The sequence below is a fragment of the Podarcis vaucheri genome (assembly GCF_965113315.1).
Source record: "Podarcis vaucheri genome assembly, chromosome: 6".
Classification (NCBI taxonomy): domain Eukaryota; kingdom Metazoa; phylum Chordata; class Lepidosauria; order Squamata; family Lacertidae; genus Podarcis; species Podarcis vaucheri.
In genome coordinates, this window is record NC_138764.1 from 33,511,786 (window position 1) to 33,531,551 (window position 19,766).

The 19,766-nt window shown below is 42.9% G+C and overlaps 1 protein-coding gene and 1 long non-coding RNA gene across 2 annotated transcripts in view; one reads left to right on the plus strand and one right to left on the minus strand.

The window, feature by feature from the left end:
- The window catches only part of LOC309535187, a 130,697-nt gene extending 118,671 nt beyond the window's left edge, over positions 1-12,026 (minus strand). Inside the window, exon 1 of the long non-coding RNA XR_014221082.1 lies at positions 12,017-12,026. This is a non-coding gene — a long non-coding RNA (uncharacterized lncRNA). The remainder of the gene's footprint in view (positions 1-12,016) is intronic.
- The window catches only part of TGFBR3 (transforming growth factor beta receptor 3), a 138,417-nt gene that overhangs the window by 105,769 nt on the left and 12,882 nt on the right, over positions 1-19,766 (plus strand). Inside the window, exons 8-14 of the mRNA XM_082227839.1 lie at positions 1,540-1,729; positions 3,050-3,360; positions 3,958-4,107; positions 6,664-6,804; positions 8,075-8,245; positions 13,121-13,417; positions 16,352-16,472. Of these exons, the coding sequence (XP_082083965.1) occupies positions 1,540-1,729; positions 3,050-3,360; positions 3,958-4,107; positions 6,664-6,804; positions 8,075-8,245; positions 13,121-13,417; positions 16,352-16,472 (1,381 nt within the window). The remainder of the gene's footprint in view (positions 1-1,539; positions 1,730-3,049; positions 3,361-3,957; positions 4,108-6,663; positions 6,805-8,074; positions 8,246-13,120; positions 13,418-16,351; positions 16,473-19,766) is intronic.

Sequence of the window (19,766 nt, forward strand, 5' to 3'; positions counted from 1 at the left end):
TTTCAGTACCACCCGCAGCAAACCATTCAAACACATAGAGATTTCAAGATTGCCTGGCATCTTCTGTAGGAGCATCAGAGGAAGCTTTCAAACATGGGTTTTGAAAGGTTCCATTTCTTCTTCAGTTGACAATTCATATTGCTAACATTAATCGTCACAAAAATGCAAATTATTCAGTGCACAAAGAATCAGGCATGGCCTTTTTAGTATTTTGCGGGTTGACCCATGTCCTGATTCTTAAAAAAGCATTTTGACATGGAAAGGGTAACTTTTCCCTGCAGCTTTTACCCAATAAAGCTGGCTTCCATATTCATCCCCCATAGGCTATGATTGCTGTTTATTATGTGCTAGAAAATACTGGCATCTTATGCAACAGTATATAGTTTCCTGACTACTTAACATCACTGTAGTTAAAATAAATTCAGCAATGGGCCTCCATATAGCCCATGTATGTAAGATTGTGGAGTGTTCACACTCCTTTTTAGCCACATCCACAATTGCATGCACCCCTGAAAGCCTGTCCAAGGGTGAATGTTGCCCTTGGAACCAAAAAAAGGTTGGCCACCCCAGTGTAAAATCAAGGGCCAGTCTAAACATTTCAGTTGCCTAAGGAGGGCCGGTGTGAACTTGAAACGTTTTCAGTGTAACATTTCCAAACTCAGTTATCTTCTGGATGATCTTAGATTACCCCTGAGATTACTGAGGGGTGCTAACTTGAATAAAATATTGGAGGGAGGAGGTAAGCCCCACCCTGTATAGTAGATTACATGATACAGAGTGTGTGTGTGTGCGCGCACACACACACACACACACACACACACACATTTGAATGCCAATGACCATTAACTTTGGGTGGGCCTGGCTGAAGGGATCTTGGCCCCAGGAGTTGGCTCCTATGGGAGTACTAGTCCAACAACTTCTGGAGAACCCTTGACTCGTCCAGCGCATATTTCAGATTTGCTACATCCAGCAGCAGAGTAGAGGCCATCCATGCAATGAGCCCCTTAACATGTCATGACGGCCAGTGGGACAATCCCCAACATGGAAGTTGTTTCAATTAGCTTTCATGTAATTTCCGTTACACGTCAGCCTCTACGAGCCCTGGATATGCTTTAGCTCTTACAGCTACTTACAGTCCTTGTTATCCTTCCACATTATCAAGAACTTTTGTTCCTTATCTAAAAATCGTTGTATTGAGAAGCAAGGGGGGGGGGAGAAAAACAGGCTGTTGTATTTTGACATGATGCAGTGGCTCTAAGTGATTATACTGTCCCAGCAAAGTGTGGGGATGGAGCCTCATCCACGGCAAACCTCTCACAATTCTGTGGTGGGAAAGGATTTGGTCGTGTGGATGACAAACCAGTCTGCCTGGAAGAAAAGTTCGCTGCAGAAATGATGAAAAGAACTTGTTGAAAAGAGTTCCTTTTCATGTTATTTTTTACCCCAGAAAGGGGTAAAAATATCAGTTTCCTGACATGGTTTTACAAGACTTGGGAAAGCCTCATCCAGAATCCTAATGTTATCTCCTTTTCTGCTCAGGCAGCAAACAGTGTTGGCTTTGGAAAGGAAACGGAACGCTCGATGGTGATGACTAAAAACATATTTTCCAATATTCCCTCCTCTCGTGAGAATTTGATTACGTGGGCTTATGACCATGGCTACCATCCAGTTACTTCCTATACAAAAGCACCTGTTGCTAATAGGTTCCATCTACGCCTTGAGGACACTGGTAAGTCCGGAGGCTGGCTTGTATCAAGTATGCAGCAATTTTCTTGAACTCTTTTGGGTCCTTTTCCTCCCCTCAAGAGCCTTGGATTCACTAAAGCTTTGAGAGTTGTAATGGGAGATAGGCTTTGATCAGGAGCTACTAGGTTGAATCAAGACTTCCAGGGAGCAGAACCCCACCTACTGGATGCTCCAAATTGGTGCTGGGGGCTACAGGGGGAACGGGAAATTGGTGAAAATGGCCTCCAACCCCCGTTTCTCCAGTGGGAGCCTCTGCCGGATTGAAGGCCCTCCTGCAAACAGAAGCAGCCCCCTTTCATTTGCAGGGGGGCAAGTTTGGATCTAATCCCCTGGGATGAATGTTACATTGGTGAAATAACGTTGCTAGCCTTGCAGTTTGATTTTGGGGGAAGGTCACTAGCTTCAGCTAGGGAAACCAAGGATATCTACTACCTTCTGCAGACTTTTTTCTCGCCCCACCCCCCGTCTGCTATTTGCCCCTGAAAGTGCTGCGTGTATTACCTTCTGGGGGCAAACAGCAGCTGCATGGGATCTTCGGCAAGAAATGGCAACTCTCCCTGTTCACTGCAGTCCCAAAATGTATTGGAAGCCTCCCATGCTTCTTTGTTAAGAAGGAGAAGTGGCAGGTCCTATCAGAGTGATCTAATAGCATTTTTGACATACTGCGGGGCTTGCCAGTGTGGTGCCTGTGGGTGCGATGGTACCCCTGAGGTCTTCCCCTGTCACCCACAAAAGTCTCTGAACCCCCCTGCCACTGCCCCTTATTGTGATAGAATCACAGGTTTGGAAGGGACCTTCCAGGTGGATCTAATCCAACCCCCTGCAGTGCTGGAATCTCAACTAAGGCCTCCATGAGAGATCGCTATCCAGCCCCGCTAAAAACCTCCAAGGAAGGAGAGTCCACCACCTTCCAAGGGAGTCCCTTCCACTGTCGAGCAGCTCATACCGTCAGAAAGGTCTTCCTGATGTTTAGTTAGAATCTCCTTAAAAGTAGATACAACTGAAGGAGCAAGTTGGAAGAGCAATGCTGTTTCTTACTTCCTCTGACATCTCCATGTGTTTTCCAAGGCTCAGATTATTTCCACTGGATCCAATTTTTAACCATATCCCTTGGGAAAGTAGTGTGTAATCCTGCAGGGGAGATGTGAGTGGAGGAGCGGTGCACAAAACACTTACTCAGAAATCCCAAAGCACCCACACGCTTAAAAAGGCTGGCAACCCCTGATGTCATGCGTAGCTTAGCTCAGAGTCACAGCAAACTAAAGGAACGTTGTAACGTCTCCAAATTTCTGTCTTTCTCTAGAAGAGATGAATGATGAGGAAGACCATTTCCCACCAGAGCTGAAGGAGCTGCTGCGTGGCGTTAACCCGCTGCCAGCTCCACTCGCGCCCTCAAGCGAAGGCGTTAGTTTTGACTTCCACTTCCATCGAGATCATGATGGAAACCTGCCATCAACTGATATGGTGGACACAATTAGGACCAATCGTGGCTTTGAGCACCTCCTTCCAAAAGTCTCAGAACCAGAAGAAGTTCAGGGTAGCGTTCATGTTGCCCTGACGGTGAAGTGTGATGACACGTCCATGATTGTAGCTGTAGCAAAAGACTCACTGGAGGTTGGTATGATTTCTTAATTTCACATTGGAACAAACTAGGATAGAGTGATTTGACTATTGAATAAACTATGGAGTGTGTTGCGTATTAACCCCACAGCTACAAGGAAACATATGGTTGACATTATCTGCCCAACCAGTGATCAGTCCTCTACTTTTGTCCCAAGGCTGTCAAAGGACTGCATTCACTGCAGCTGGAATTGTGAAGCTGTTGTTCCCGTTTAAGTCAGAGCCAAAACTTAAAGATGATTAAAATATTCTCCAAAATGCATTATCTTCTTTTCTCCCTTTGGAAAATAAATCATCTAAAGTTACAGACAGTCATCTCAGCGGGTCTCTCAATAAAATGAAACACTGCTGTGGTGCTCTGGTGTTTTATTTTGTTTTATTTTGTGCATACAATACTTACCTCTCCACCAGACTGAATATTCTATAAATTGACTAGTCTGCACTTTTGGAGGGCAATATTTTAATACAGAATTTTGCAAGATGGTAAATAAAAATGCTTTATAGCCAGACTGTTAAAAAACCAACGCTGTCATTTGGAGCCCTGATTTGTAGTTTGGGGTGTAATTTTGCATCGTGATCTCCCTTTTTTAGGCTAGCGGTTACGTCGGGACACAACTCTCTCTGCTGGATCCTACATGTAGAGCTAAGACAAACAAGACCCATTTTATTTTGGAGTCATCGCTGCATGATTGTGGGACTCAACGGATAGCCTATGCCTTGGATAACGTGTATCTGAACTCTGTGAGTCTATTATAGCAGAAATAATTGTCTGTATCTTGCAATCATAGGGTTGTTGTTGTCCTGATGATACTTTATTTCTTGTAAACAAAATTGTAATGATAGAAAGGCAGGCTTAACAGCAAGAAGTCCCTGTCGTTTCATGTATATGAATGCAATTTCAGGCATATTTTCTTGAGTGATGGCTTCTCGCTTTTTTCCCTACTTTAGGAGGTAAATTGCTTTCCACAGTAGACAGAAAGCAATGAACTTACATTGATGGAGCATGGGCATCCATTTTTTCTCTCTAATGGAATGGGAAAGCAAAAGTAGCTAGTCATCTCTGCTTGCATCCTCTTTCTGCCCCACTTATTCTAGCAGAAATGCAGAATCCAACTTCACTGTGTTTGCCCAGCCAGGTAAACTCAACTGGGCTAATAGGCTCTGCTTCCTATTGTTGGGAAAGAAAGCAAGGCAAGACCTGCTAGCTGTTATTCTGTGTTTAGAACAGAACCCACTACATTTCAGAGACAAATCTGGACGGTCCAAAGTAACTACTAATCTCCATTTATGTAATGGGTAGAGAGACAGCCCAGTGTGGGGCCTTCAGAACAGAGAGATTCTGTTCTGCGCTGGGCATGCTTAACTGATTTTTCATGCTCCCAGAAGGGAGATGAAGGGAAACAGTGCCACTTCCATAGCAGAAGTCTGGTTACCCATCAAACAGTACATCTTCCCCTTTTCTGAAAGTGCGAGAGAAGGCTGCAAAGCCAGCTGTCTTGCCTGAGCGTCTAGAGGCAATTCTTCCAACCATGAGAGTGGCTATTTACAAGCCTGGATTAATGTTCTTGAATCTAGTGGTGTTTAGGATGGAAACAGATAGCTTGCATGTCTTATAACATCTAGTTCCTTTCTCAGGATCAGGCTAGATCTGTAAGAGTTTTCCTATTGTTGTTCAAGCCAGTTGTTGTTGTTGTTTTTGTTACATATGAACAGTGGTTCAGTAAGTAATAGCCTGTTTGAGGGCCTGAACTTGGCACATCAACCTGGCAGCTCTCAAATAAGTTTCCATTGTAAAGAAAAATGTATGGCATGATTACCTAGCACACACTAGTTTTTGTTAAGTGCATTTTAAATCACGGTTAATATATGTTCAGCACCTGAAATTTGAATCCAAGTGCACAATCTGATTTTCCAAGTAGCTAAGCAGGTATGCAAGAAACCATACGCCACTTCTAAGATTTCTATCTTCAGCACTAGCTCAACATTTTCACTATGATCGTGAATAGATGTTGGCCAGCTCAGGTTAACAGAAAAGGACATCTCTTGGCTTATGAGATTTCAGCACATAGTGGCAATTTTGGCATATACTGAAGGGCTTATTGTCCAACTCAAATACAGTGAAGGCAACCTGATCAGACATAACCTAGTCCAATTTTAAAAAGAGAAAAACTCCAGAAATCCTTTATTTGGCCAGACCTTCTGGCTGTTGATCTAGAGATGTACCCAACCAAAAACCATGGATCAACAGGCTGTGGAAAAATGCACATCTGGATCTCAATTCAGCAGTTGCCCCGCCATTTTTAATGGTGGGTTAACCCCAAACATGCCAAGACTTAAGTTTTACTCAAGATCCAAATCTCAGATTTTTTTCCCTTGAGTACTGAATCTTAGGCCAGTTTCAACACCATCAAAGCAGATATAGAATTACACAGTAAACGCCTGAAAACAGTAGAACTGCTCCTTTGGATAGCAACAACCCCGACATCTGAGCAAACAGATGAAATTGAGTTAAGGAAAAGCTGAATAGTCAGGAAATGCAGAGGAACGGAATAATGTGGGGAATGTTTGTGTGTGAAAAGTGGGCAGGAGATGCCTAACACAGCCCAGTGTGGGAGTTATAGCAGGATACAGTAATGAGAAGGAAAACTAGAAAGCAAAAGAACTATTTTAAAGGAAGGGTTAGAAATGTCTGTACATTTAAAAAGAAGAACTACCATGTCAAAACTCTTGGCTCAATTGTATCTTGTGCTGATTTACTGAAAAGTCAGGTGTATATATACCAGTCCAGTCCAGTGAGCCATTGCTTGTTAACAATGCTGAGTACATAGCTTTACCAGAAGCAGAGCTGGGGCTGCTGGTATCTTCATCTACATACCAGTGCCCAGACTGCAATACTTTTATTGCTCAAGCAGGCTCCAGATTTGGAAACAAGCTGAAGGCATTTCCTTTTACTTGCTCCAAGCTTGCCTTTAGAGATTCAGTGGTGGGCTTACTGGAAAGATGGGGGTTCAAATCCCTACAAAGTCAGTGGTGATCTCGCACCAGTTACTACGTCACAGCCTCACTTACTGCACAGGGTGTGAGGATAAAAGGGGAGAAACCACCTTGGAAGAACAGGGTGCAGATGGGTTAAACAGTAATCCCTGTAAGGGTGCCCTGATAATATGATTAGCTTTTCCCACCAGCAACGTTTCTTGATCCATATTTCTGACTCAAGGGGGCAAGTGAGGTGGAACTCCTCCCCAAACAGTTTTGATAGAATGACAAATTTTCTACTCTTTTCTTTCTTTGTCAAAGATTGTTATCCATGTGCCGTCACCAATTGAGGCCAGTGGTTGGGCGGTTGACTATGAAGACATGGAATCAGGGGATAATGGGTTCCCTGGGGACACTGATGAAACAGACGTCGTCATTTCCAGCAGGACTGAAATTGTTCGGGTATGTAACAATTATCCACAGTCTGGCTGCATAAAGAAAATTTGGAACAGGGACGAAACTCACTATGATCTTGACTTCCAGAGTGTGGAGAAAATTGTCCTGGTGGTGCACAGGCAGTTGTGAGCTGAGACAAAAACTTCTCCTGATGCTTATGCAGTATATGCCTTCATGTACCCCCCCCCCAAAAAAAAAAATACCAGAGAAGCGCAGGAGCCAGAGGAAGCAAGCCCTTTTGCTTCCTTTTCAAAGCAGCTCTAGAGGCTTTCTGTCCATGCCCTTCTTGCATGGTGAGCAGTAACAACTACCCCATGATTTTATCATTTTTAATCCTTTATAAGCCTTTTGTCCTCTTCATTGTGTGCCCTAAGAACCTCAAAGCATGCCATGAGCCCATATTGATTTAGTCCTCCTTTCTGTCCCCCTTCCCTGCAAAAAAAGCTGTCCATTGTTGGGCTCTGGAGGAAAGTGAGGACTCTTAAAGTTTCTGCTTTGTTCTGTGTATGTATAGGCTAGATGGGGTGATTTTCTTTTATCATGAAAGTCAGAAATAGCCATGTTAGATTGCTGTAGAGGAGTGTGTGGGGTTTTTTTTTTTTGGGGGGGGGTATCATTGCAGTATCATTTGCACAGGCAAATTAGAGAGCCAAACAAAACAGGAGGAAGGAATCACTTCTGAATCAAGCACTGGAGGAATAGTTGGGCCTTGGCAAAAACTTTGATTTTTCTATTTTTGTGAACCACTATTTATTTCCAAATATTGAAATAAACACTTCTATAGACTGGTCTATATCCTTTTATGTCAGTGTGCTGCAGCCGATGATTGTATGTATTGGCAAAACACTATGGGTGTAATTCAGTGTCGGGCTCCTCCAGTTGTTCTGTCTGCGCGAGCATTGCAGCTTGCCTGGTGGAACAATCCCACTTCTCCTCCCCCAACCCCATAGAGCCCATTCCATGGGGTGCACAGGGAAAGGAGAGGAGGAATGCCCCATTGCACAAGCAGAAGACATAGAATGGTAGATCAGAGTTGGAAGGACCTTGAGGATCCTCTAGTTCAGCCCCTTCAGTGTAGGAAAATGCAGCTGTCCCTTATGGGGATCAAACCTGTGACCTTGGTGTTATCAGCACCATGCTCTATCTAACTGAGCTATTTGAAGTCCCTACGCAAGATTCACTGATGATGAATCCCTCTGTCCCTATGACTGCCCCACAGCCACAACGTTATTTCTCCTCTCTGCATCCTTAATTTGTTTTGTTTTGCTTGCTTTAGTTCAACTGCACATTCCATCAGCTGAAAGCTCCTAAATCTCCTAAGTACTATTCACCTGAATCGCGCATCGGCAACGTCACCTTCGGCATGGAACTTTACGAAACAGGCCTCTTCCGTACCCCAACCCAAGGGTTCTTCTCCGTTGCAGAGAACGGCCAGATTTTTGTTGAGGTAATGAACTGTGACAGAAATGGAAATCCATGAAATGTTCTCCGAGAACATGGGAGCTCGGCTAAGTCTGTTCTTGCCTGCCCTGAGCTGCAACTGCGCTGTCGCCTCAGGCAGACGGATGTATTCTCTTGCGGTTTCTGAAAAGGGAAATTGTAGAGATCATGAGAGAGAGGGAGAGAGGGAGAGAGAGAGAATGCTTTTTGTAGCTGAGACCAAAGACTCCTCTCAGCGTGGGCAAACTCAATGCAAATACATGTGTCACCCTCGTCGAAACCTCTGTGAAAGAGCAGCCATTGAAGACCGTTGGCTCTTTGGCAAAGCACAATCAAAACATTTTTCTAACATTAGTACAAAGAGCCATTGGCAAAGCATAAGAATCCATTTTGTTTAGCAATGTTTAGAATTCCACCTGCAAGAGAGCGATATTATCTGTCCCAAACCTTAGGCGAAGCTGGATTGAGATCCAGATATTTATAATGCTGCCCTTCCCCCAATGAGTTCCCTGTTGCTTCCCACACCCTTGTATCCTCATATCAACCCTGGGAGATGGATTAGGCCAAGAGTGAGAGGGACTGGGCTTTGCGGATGCAACCAACCCTAGTTTGGTTCTAACCATTACACCACACTGACTCTTGTGCTGTTGGAAAGTTCACACAGCTGCACTGAGCTAGAGAGACGACAGGTACAAGGCAATATACCAGATCTGGCTCCGCCCACTATGGATTTGGGCATGGAAGTACTTAACCAAGTATATGTCCTGCTCTTACTACTGTAAAGGTAAAGGGACCCCTGACCATTAGGTCCAGTCGTGGCTGACTCTGGGGTTGTGGCGCTCATCTCGCTTTATTGGCCGAGGGAACTGGCGTACAGCTTCCCGGTCATGTGGCCAGCATGACTGAGCCGCTTCTGGCGCACAGAAACGCCGTTTACCTTCCTGCCGGAGCGGTACCTATTTATCTACTTGCACTTGATATGCTTTCGAACTGCTAGGTTGGCAGGAGCAGGGACCGAGACGGGAGCTCACCCCGTTGCAGGGATTCAAACCGCCGACCTTCTGATCGGCAAGTCCTAGGCTCCGTGGTTTAACCCACAGCACCACCTGCGTCCCTTCTTACTACTGTACTTCCTTAAAAACTGGAATGGGACAAGTGTGCACGTGGAACAAATGTTTGCACTGCTGTGGTCTTGACTCGCACTGGCTTAGTGATGTGCTCCCTGAATATCTGGTGTCTCCTTCATTTCCCATGTCTGACTGAACATCCCTACCCAGTCACACTACTTTTTTTAGTGCTCTCTCTCCTCTCTCCTCTCTTTCTCATTAGAAAATAGACAGAAAAGACTCCAGGGAGTCGCTGAATGATGGGATTTTTATGAATATGACTGCAGGGGGGGGGGGACAGACACTGCTAGGATACAGTTTTGGATTTTAGAGCTCAGAAAGAAATGGTGGAAGGGCTCTGCCTCCCTTGCAGTTGTGACCATCCTCCCATGATGGCCCCAGGGATACTCTCCCAGGCAGGCCCATGAAGTGGGGTTGGGCAGCTGGGGACACTTGCCCCGGGCCTCAGAGGGATAAGTTGGCGGCCCTGCTGGGGGCCTGCCAGACTTACACTGTCATGTTTGAGTTTACAGCTTTATTCTAACAAGACTCTTGCCCCGGGGCTCAGACCAGCTCCACACACAATTGTGACCCTTATTGGAAATCCCTTTAAATGCCATTAAATCCAATAGAAGGAAAATATTCACAGGAAGGACCGCTCCCACTTTTATGTTTGGGTGCACTTTTAACTTACTATTACTACTACTACTACTATTACGATTATTATTATTACTACTACTACTACTACTATTTGTATACTGCCCTATACCCACAGGTCTCATGGAGGTTCACAGGATAAAATCACAACCTAAAAGCATGAAATACACAATCAAAATAAAAATGTAAACAGCCCAATAAACAACCCATTTACCTACTTGAATTGTTTCCTCAGCTTCCAGCTATACAAATGAGTTCCTTTGCCATTTGTGTATTGCGCCCCTCTCCCCCCACCCCCGCTGTGGCATTTGCAGAGTTGTGTAATGCTGCTCTGGTACACCTCAGCCACCACTGTCTCCAGGCCTGAGATCAGGAGCGTGTACCGCTGTGTCATGCAACTAGCAATACTTTTGTGGGAGCAGTTGGAACGGCCCCTGGGGAGGAGCTGCATATTGGATGCCCTCTTCCCTGTCGCAGGAGCTCTAGTCCATCTTGCCATCAGCACCAACAATTTGTTGCATGGCAAATGGGATCTGCGTTCTCCCAGGCTTTGAATACGCTTGAATTTTGCTGGGACTCAGCTTCCGGCTCTGGCACAAAGAGTAGTGCCAGCGCAATGGAGAATTTGTGTGGATTGTGCCCTAGGTCACAAAACTGAAGCAGAACTGAAACAAACTTCGGATGGGCCGGGTGTTTTTTAAACAGTTTGTTTTTACACTACTAAAAACGGTAATTTCTTTTGTCATTATTGGATGAATCCCACTGACTCCAGATCTCCACTTGGCCCAACTGTTAGTTCGTTGGACAGATGTTCTAATTTTTTCATCACCTGTTCTGGCACAAGCTCTGTTTTCGTCTTTCTACACAGTGGAAAATTTATATCTGTGTCTGACATCTGTTCCCCATCCCACAGTGACAGAAATTATTTTTTTGTTTTGTTTTCAAAATGCTAGTCTCTACAGTCAATAAATTGTCCATGATATAATCTGCAAGAACTCGCTGTTTCTTTCCTCTGCACAAACACTTTGAACAGATTGGGTTTCTTTATTTACACGCAGTGCACCTCTGCTTCACTATCCCTGGCATAATGGCCTTTAATATGTGCTTTCGTCGGTTTCTTTCATTTTGAGAAAATTTGATTATTTAAATTTATAACCTGAATTGTCACAAGGGCAAAGTATTCGTAATAGCAATTTTATGTACAGTTCCTCTCACTGATGGGCCTAACATCTGTATGAGACAGAGTAGAAAGTTTGGGGCCAAAGTAAAAATTTAAAAGTTAAGTCAAATAATATGGAAGTAGGCCATTGGCAGTTGCCATTTTTTTTTAAGGACAGTAGTTTTGCCCCTTTAATAGCTGTATGAAGGCAAAAATCCACAGAGTGCACACCCCATATTTGCCTTTCAACGAGAGACCGTTCCAAGTAGAGGTATAATAGTTCCCCATTGTAGTGTGGTACTCCAAGTAACTCTCAAACACAGAGGCAGCCAATGTGTTCCCCTCCAGAAGATGTTGGACTACAGCTCCCATCAGCCCCAGCCAGCATGGCCAAGGACCAGGGATGATGGGAGCTGTGGTCCAACAACATCCAGAAGGCCCCTTATTAGCTATACCTGCTATTTCAAATGGGTCGATAGCATGCAGTCTTCAGGCTCTTGTTTGCCCCTATAAGAATACCGCGAGTTATAATAATAATAAACAACTCACCATAAGTTTCTAACTCTTATTGTTGCAGAGAAGTGCTTAAAGAAAACAAGGAAGCAAGTAAATATAGGCTAAAACCTGTTAAGTGTTATGCACTGCCATCCTAAGCAACTTTACTCAAATAAGTGCCGCTGTGCTCAATAAGGCACACTTACTCCCTAGTTAGTGTGTTTAGGATTGCAGCCAAAAGCTGTCATAATTTCTAAATCCTATGTCTCAAGTTTCCTTGAGGATGAAGTGGGTTTTCTCTTCAGTTTTCCAAAGTAATGTTTTTTATTATTTTTTTTGAAAAACTGCCATTTTTTGAAACAATAGTTGGGCATCTCATGTGGCATGCCAAATACCCATGCCAACTAGTTATCCTTAGCAGCAACCATCTGTCTTGTATTCTGATTCCAACATAGAGCTTAAGGCTGATTAAAGTGCCCTTTCCTCTAGGTGCTCTTCCCTGGATGTCTAGTATATGAAGGTAATTCCATATTCAGAGCACATCTGGCCCCATAATTACAATGGTATGGTTTCACTGTTGGGTGTAGCTCCAATACAACTGCCATTCCTCAGGCAGTGTTTGGGTATTTGGGGTGGTATGGAATCAGTTGTCAAGGCACAGTCGCTACATTAGCACATCACACGAAGCCATGCTTGTTTTAACCATGGTTTGTTAGACAACCTAGGATAAGTCTATCTGACAGACAAAATGACCGTAGCTTGTTTTGCCTACGTTTGGTTTTGTTATGTTTCTTGCCTTGCACCTCCCTAGTCATGTGAGCCTCTGGAAAGGGCCTCCAAAACAAACCAGGATTAAGCGAAGTTCTGACATTACATGAAGCCATGGTTAATGTAAGCCAAAATCCATAACCAATCTTCAGGCTCTGGTGTGCCGAACACAAACAAGCCATAGTTGGCTGCAGTGGGTTTAGATATACAGATAAACCAAAATGAAGCTAAACAAGCCATGGCTTAGGGTTATGTGTTAACCAGGCCAGTGCAAGGTTAGTGTGTGTCAAACACACCTAGCCTAATCTCTGCTTTTTATATATTGCTACAATCCCTTTTATTGGACTCCTAGCATAAATAAGTTTGATTGCATTGTGCTATTCAAATGTGTTTACAGACACCTTGATTTAGAAAGGTTGTTAGTGCTAAGAAACCATTTCAAATGCAACAACTTTTTCACCGTGCTTCCGCATTCTGCTATTTATAAAGTGGAGATTAGGCAAAGGTGGAAATATTTTCACTGGAATTTCCAGGTAGGTCCAAGGAACCAAATGCCTATAAGCCAAGGCTAGCAAGCTCTGATTTACTTTTCTACTGTTATCACACCTGCACTGCAAAGCATTAAAAATGTTGATATTTCTAAGAAAAAGCCAAATGTAACATATTAATTACAAATTCTGTTTTCTTCCTGCTGCAGATTTCTGTGACCAAGGCTGAAAAATCCCTGAGCTTTGCAATCCAAACCTGCTTTATTTCCCCACATTCATACCCTGATAAGATGTCGGAGTACACCATTATTGAAAACATTTGTCCTAAAGATGAATCCGTAACATTCTACAACACCCCAGCTAATTTTCCAATGCAAAATGCACAAATGGACAGAAAGCGGTTTAGCTTTATGTTTAGGTCCGTATTCAACACTTCGCTTCTCTTTCTTCATTGTGAGGTGACTTTGTGCACAAAGAAAGAAAAATATACTCAAGAGCTGGCCAAGGTCAGTATTTGATAAATTTCCTTAAGATTTAGACCACTCAGCTTGCATTTAACATGGAAGACTGTGGCCATGTTGGGCCTAAACTGAAAGACACAAATGTAGGTTAAAGACTTCTAGGGTTGATCCAACAGCTATAGACTAGTACCTATATGATTGAGGTATAGCACGGAGGGATCGCTAAGAAAACCAATTAAGTAGGGTTGCTATGTTCCCCAAAATGAGAAAATCAGGACAAAGTTGTTGAGGTTTTTTGTTTGTTTGTTTGTTTGTTTGTTTGTTTGGTCAAAGTTGTTGACCCCTGGTTGCCATACATCTGGATTTTGCCAATTCTGCAGAAATATGCCTGGATGCCATTTTTGCAGCCCTATTCCCAGATGTGTCGGGGGGAAACCCAGACGTATGGCAGCCCTAAATTAAGATGAGTACAGTAGTAAAGCAAGGCTCAGGTTTACTTCTTCAGAGGGGTGAGGAAGTGGTAACTGCCCAGTCTTATAATCTGACAGAATCAGCTGCTGTAAAAACGGTGACAGCATTGGTCGCCATCTAGATATGACACATCTGCTTTGCATCAGGGTGTGGCATGTCATGCCAGGACACAGAAGCTAAGCATTGGTTTATTTAAGGGAAATCAGTTAACAGTTACACAAGGAAAGGCAAATGTAATGATATAGCTTGCTTGCAAAATTATTTTGCTTGCTTGCAGAAATTATTGCCCCATTATTGGCCCACATAACACTAAGCCAGCCTGTGGCTTGGTGTGAACAAACAAATGCAAGGGTTTCCAGAGTGAAGATTGTGGCAGAGCCATGGTTTGACTGAGCGTTACATGCTCACCTGGTCACCGAAAGAGAAATTGGCGAAAGTATTCCTTTTTGGACCGTTTTTACAGCAGCTTTTCATTTTAGTCATGTTGGCAAATAAAGTTTTTTGTTTAAGAAGCTAAGCTTTCCAGAATAATCACGTGAAGTTATATTTCTGGGATCTCAGGCTGTTAAAACATAGAGGTGTGACTTCATATGATGGGAATTTAGTTTCCTGAAGGCATTTTGGCTGACACAGACGACTGCTTAAGGGGAAATGTCACCTCTGCAGCAAATCTTTACATTGGAATTGTGGCTGCCAGGAACCCTTTGGCCCCCTCGCGTAACAATAGGTTGCTGTTGTTGCTATAGAATATTTTCCTTTTTCTAAATGCTGCATATACATGTGGAATAGGACCATATTATTTTATCCCTATACTAAAGATAAAGAGCTGAAGCTGTGAGTTAGTTGCGTGCCTATGTTTGACCAGTAAATTCGAACTGAGCACTTGCAAGCTCACAGCTCATTCTCCTAACCAATGTTCTAGCTCTCCATAAAATATGGTGACTGAAGCTTTTGTGCCTAAAGTGTCACAAGTACACGTAAGTATGTATTCTAGATATAAATGTAAGCATGTCCCTCCACCGCAGCAACCCCAAAATAATGTAGCAGTCAACCATATATAAATATTAATACATTTATGAATGATTGCAATTAGCAGCATTGGGAGAGTATTTATTGAGTTTTTCCCTGTGAGAACTGCTGTGGCTCTTGACAGCACGATGAGCGTTTTCTACTAAATGGTTACAGGTGATAAACAGAATTTGCTTTCCACTACAGGAGTCGTCCAGATATATTAAATGCTCATGGCATTAGCTGTAAACAATGCATTAGCATTAATTTTCCAGATCCTGCTGGGATATAATAACACTATTGTTTTTGAAATTCCATGTGTGAATTATTAGGTTGACCTGCCTTATGAGGATTTTGAAGGGAAATAGATGAGTGTTTTGACTTGTTTTCTGCATTCCTTTTATTGCTTATCCTGCATTTACATAGAAAATTCATTGCTATGGAAGTATTCAGCATATCTGTGTGGAGAAGGGATTTTTTTTCCTGAGGAGGAAAGCTTTTCATTTGTTTTAAGTGGATAAGATCACCCTTTCTCAAATAAGTATACTTGGATATCAATCTTCTCTGGTTGTGTCATTTGGTAGAATTTGTCATAGGAGTGGGACCCTGACATTGTGAGTTTCTCTGCCCTTAAGTAACATCAGTAGCTTTAGCTGGCAGAGATTTGGGGGGGGGGGCGCGTAAAATATCCCTGCCCTGACTTGCATAGTAAACTGTGCAAAAACAAGATGCTGCAAGGAAGCAGGGGACAGAACACTTTCTAAGATAAGGTCAGGGTCAAGGACCCCTGGACAGTTAAGTCCAGTCAAAGGCAACTATGGGGTGCGGCACTCATCTCGCTTTCAGGCTGAGGGAGCCGGCGTTTGTCCGCAGCTTTCCGGGTCATGTGGCCAGCATGACTAAACCGCTTCTGGCGCAACGGGATACTGTGACAAGTGCCAGAGTGCAAGGAAACACTTTCCGCCACAGCGGTACCTATTTATCTGCTTGCATTGGTGTGCTTTCGAACTGCTGGGTTGGCTGGGAAAGAGCAACGGGAGCTCACCCCATTGCACGGATTCAAACTGCCGACTTTCCAATCGGCAAGCCCAAGAGGTTCAGTGGTTTAGACCACAGCACCACCACATCCCAGAATGCTTTCTACAGCATTGCTAAAGCAACATCTGGACCAGTTTCTTAATTGGGCACAGAAAAAGCTACACCAGTAGCCCTATCACAAGATTGCATTGCATGGAGGAGAACCTTGGCAACCTCGATGACTGATGGGTCTTCTAAATAATCTAAATATTGAGGCAGTGTTTACATCTTGAAATGCAGCTGCTGGTGCTTCCTTGGAGTATGATTGCCGTGACTTGGGGTTGTGATAATACTTTGTTGACTATTCCTTAAACATCTCTGACTGCTGCTGATAGCGAAGCAGCTGTGCGCCTATTCTGATAATGTAGCAGTTTCAAGTGAGTCCCTGATCTCACAAGCCACATGTTCTCTTCATCCCTCTAGTGCATCCCTCCTGATGAAGCCTGCAGCTTTCTTAGTGTTGATATGATCCTAGCAATGATGCAGAATAAGAAAACCTTCACCAAACCCCTTGCTGTGATATCTCATAAAGAGAAGCCAGAAGGTACTGAATACATTTTGAATCTATTAACAAAAGTGCATTTCATTAGACAATATGTTAATACTTGATTTAATGTTTTTCCCCTCTTTTTTTTAAAAAAAGGCTCCAGGCACATAGAGTTTTGTTACATGGCGTTATTGTTCCCAGGCTACAGGGCGCCATCATCTTTGAGCGCTAACATTTGCTTGCTCTTTTATCTCCCATACATATTTATGAAAATACAGTTTGGCTGGGAAAGAAACGCATTTCTGATGCTTTAGAACAATATGGGATTTGTAAACATTAAATAATTCTGTGCAATTGCTTCCAGCAGTTCATTATTGCTGAGGCCCCTAAAACTTGTATGTAAATATTTATTTAGGCATCATAATTACATTGAAACTTCTAATGTATTAAAAATATTAAAGGATGGTACAGTATATTTTTGGTAATATACTGGTACAGTATATTGTTGTAAAGCAGGCAGCCACAGGGAGCATGGCTTCACCAGCCAGAGCCTAGACAGTTTCCACATTTTTTCTCCCTATAGGAAAATGAGCTGCTTTTGAAACGAGCTGGGGACTTTCAAAAGCAATTTTGTGTGATGCAGGGTGTGATTCAAATAAAATAATTTAAAAGATATTCAGCCTTTGAGCCCTTCTAAATAGTTATTTGGATCCTGTCCACTGTGTGCAAGTGGGGGCTATTACAGTGGGCAAGTAGTTTATCGTCTTGGATGTGTGTTTCCCCTGCACACACTTTTCCCACAAGCCAAGTGCCGTTTATGTGTAAGACCTCAGCCTGTTTGGAGTTGCGGAAGGTAAGTATTGGGATAATGCATTTTAAATGTTCTGATTGTCCTTTGTGGTTGGTGTGGCCTCAAAGGGAAAAATAACTGTTATGTCAAATTGTTCACCAGTGGACTCATGCTTCAGGGCCTTTCTTCAATTTTTATTTTTATTTTTTATTAATTTTTTGCCATAATTGACCATCTGTGGGTTGTTCAGGGAATAATTTGTCCTGCTTTGTATGTTAGAATGTCTATATCCTCCACCTGCTTGTCCTAAAATGGTCCCATTGCAGGGCAGGAGTGTGGGACTTGCTGTCATGACCTCCAGGACTGAGGCCAATTTTCTGTACCACCAATTTTGATAATTTAAGTTAATCCTTTTGTTCCATTCACTTGAAAGGCACTTTGGTGATGTCACTCAGAACTTAGATTCCAACTGGGTCTGTTGCCTGATTAAAGGAAACTTACCAACTTTGCTGATTTAGTTGATTAGTCAGTCAGTTAAATCTGCACACATTTGCATATGAATAATGCCATATTTTCCTGGAAGTCCCATTTGTTTCATTCTAAAGAAGGAGGGGAACATAGCACTGTGAAATATAGCACCGAAACTCTGTCCACAGATACATCTTACTTATTCTAAGCATAGTTGAATTGTTACTTCAAGATCCCATTCTTTTACCACTGCTTTGTCCCAAACATAAAATGGTCTGGAAAGAAGGCAGTGCATTCCTGCAATTGGAGGAAAATTGTGACTTGTCATCACCTTGGCCTGAAAGCTATGGAAAAACTACTTTGCCACCTGTCAGTTTCATTAACTCTTAGTGGGATCGATACCAATATGTCCTTTATGAAACAGAATATCATTTTTACTCGAATGCAGTGCACCTTTTTTGGCCAAATTGCTCCACCAAAATTAGGGTGCGCATTAGATTTGATGGCGCATTTACATACGCCAGCAAATACTTTTTTGGTTTCAAGGTTTTGAAAACGGAGGTGCGCATTTGATTTGATGGCATGCTAGATTTGCGTAAATACGCTACATAATTTTGACACATGATCTCTCTCATAATATAAATTCTTTTCTGGTTCTAGAATCCTTGCAGCTATTTAGCTTCCATCATTTCAGATGGGCAAAAATGCAGCGTTTGTGTGGGTAGAACTGACAATAATGGTAAAGGGACTCTTGTCTTCCTCACTTTGCTCTTGCTCTGTCTTTCAAAACGACAGCATCAAATGATCTTGACATATGGAAACTGCTAATTTACTATTTATCCGAACTTGCCAGAGATCTGAAAAACTGGAGGAGCCATAGATTCACATTAGTCTTAAAAATATCCCAAGTGTGATTGTTTACTGGCATGTATGGGGTATTAGGGAGGGGTAGGACATCTGATAGGGGACACGTCATGCTCCTTCAGGGATAGTTTAACCACCTTTGGTCCCCATTCTGCACTCAGCTCCTACCTGTGGCTCCTAGAAGCTGTCAGCATGCAACAGCAGCCACACCCTATTGTATTCCATGTTTACACTATGGCAGCGCTTGAATGTGGAACGTGATTGACAGTGGAAGGCGGCTATAAATAGATTATTTTTTTTTAGACATTGAAAAGAGGAAGACAGGTCAGAAATGTAGGGGTACAAATTGCATGCGTTTGCAAAAATCAATATCAATTCTTTGTATGGTAAACGGTGGAGAAATAACCATTAACATTATAGTCCTCTGTGCAAAATATCCTTTCCTTGGTCCCCTTTGACAACAGCAGCAGCAGGGATGCATATTTAAACTTATTTTTAAGACCTCTCAGTAAGCATCAGCCTTGCCTGCTCTTGTTTAGTGTTCACATGGCAGTTTAATTAGAGGGTTTCCGTGGTTTCGCTTGGAGATCAAAATCTTTCACTTGCATGCTAGGGCTGTTTGAAATTCTGGAATGCTTTCCAGGGAGATTTAAAAGCCGAGGATCAGCACTCCTTTAACCTCAGTCCTGCCGAGCGTGCTTTTTGGACATTTCGGCAGTTCATGGGACACTGTAGAGCATTGCTTGGGGGACTTTGAGGAGCAACTGTTTCTGTTTAGCAGCATGAGGCTGCACTGAGTCTTGCAGCTTTTTCTTTTCTTTTGGTCTTAACGCAAATGAATCCAACTGAGGATAATGCCAAAATATTTGATCTCCAAACAGTAGAATTAAAAATGCATGGCTGTTTAAGTCTTTCTAGGCCTGCTCTGCAGTCTTCAATTGATTTCAATAACTGGAACAATCCACTTGGGGATGGATAGTAACTTGGGTGGCAATTCTGACTCGCGAAGGAATCTAGTGCTGGGCTTTTTCAGTTCCTTGCTATTTTTGAATGTATTTTGCAACTAGATAAGAAGACAATAGTGTGATACAGAACATGGTGCACAGAGGTCAGGCTGGATTAATTGTGAAATGTTTGGTGGAACGAGTCCTGGATTTTTTCAGCTGTGCAGCGTGGTGGGCAATAGCGTATGGATAATGTTTCTTCGTTGGCATGCATCTTCTCTATCC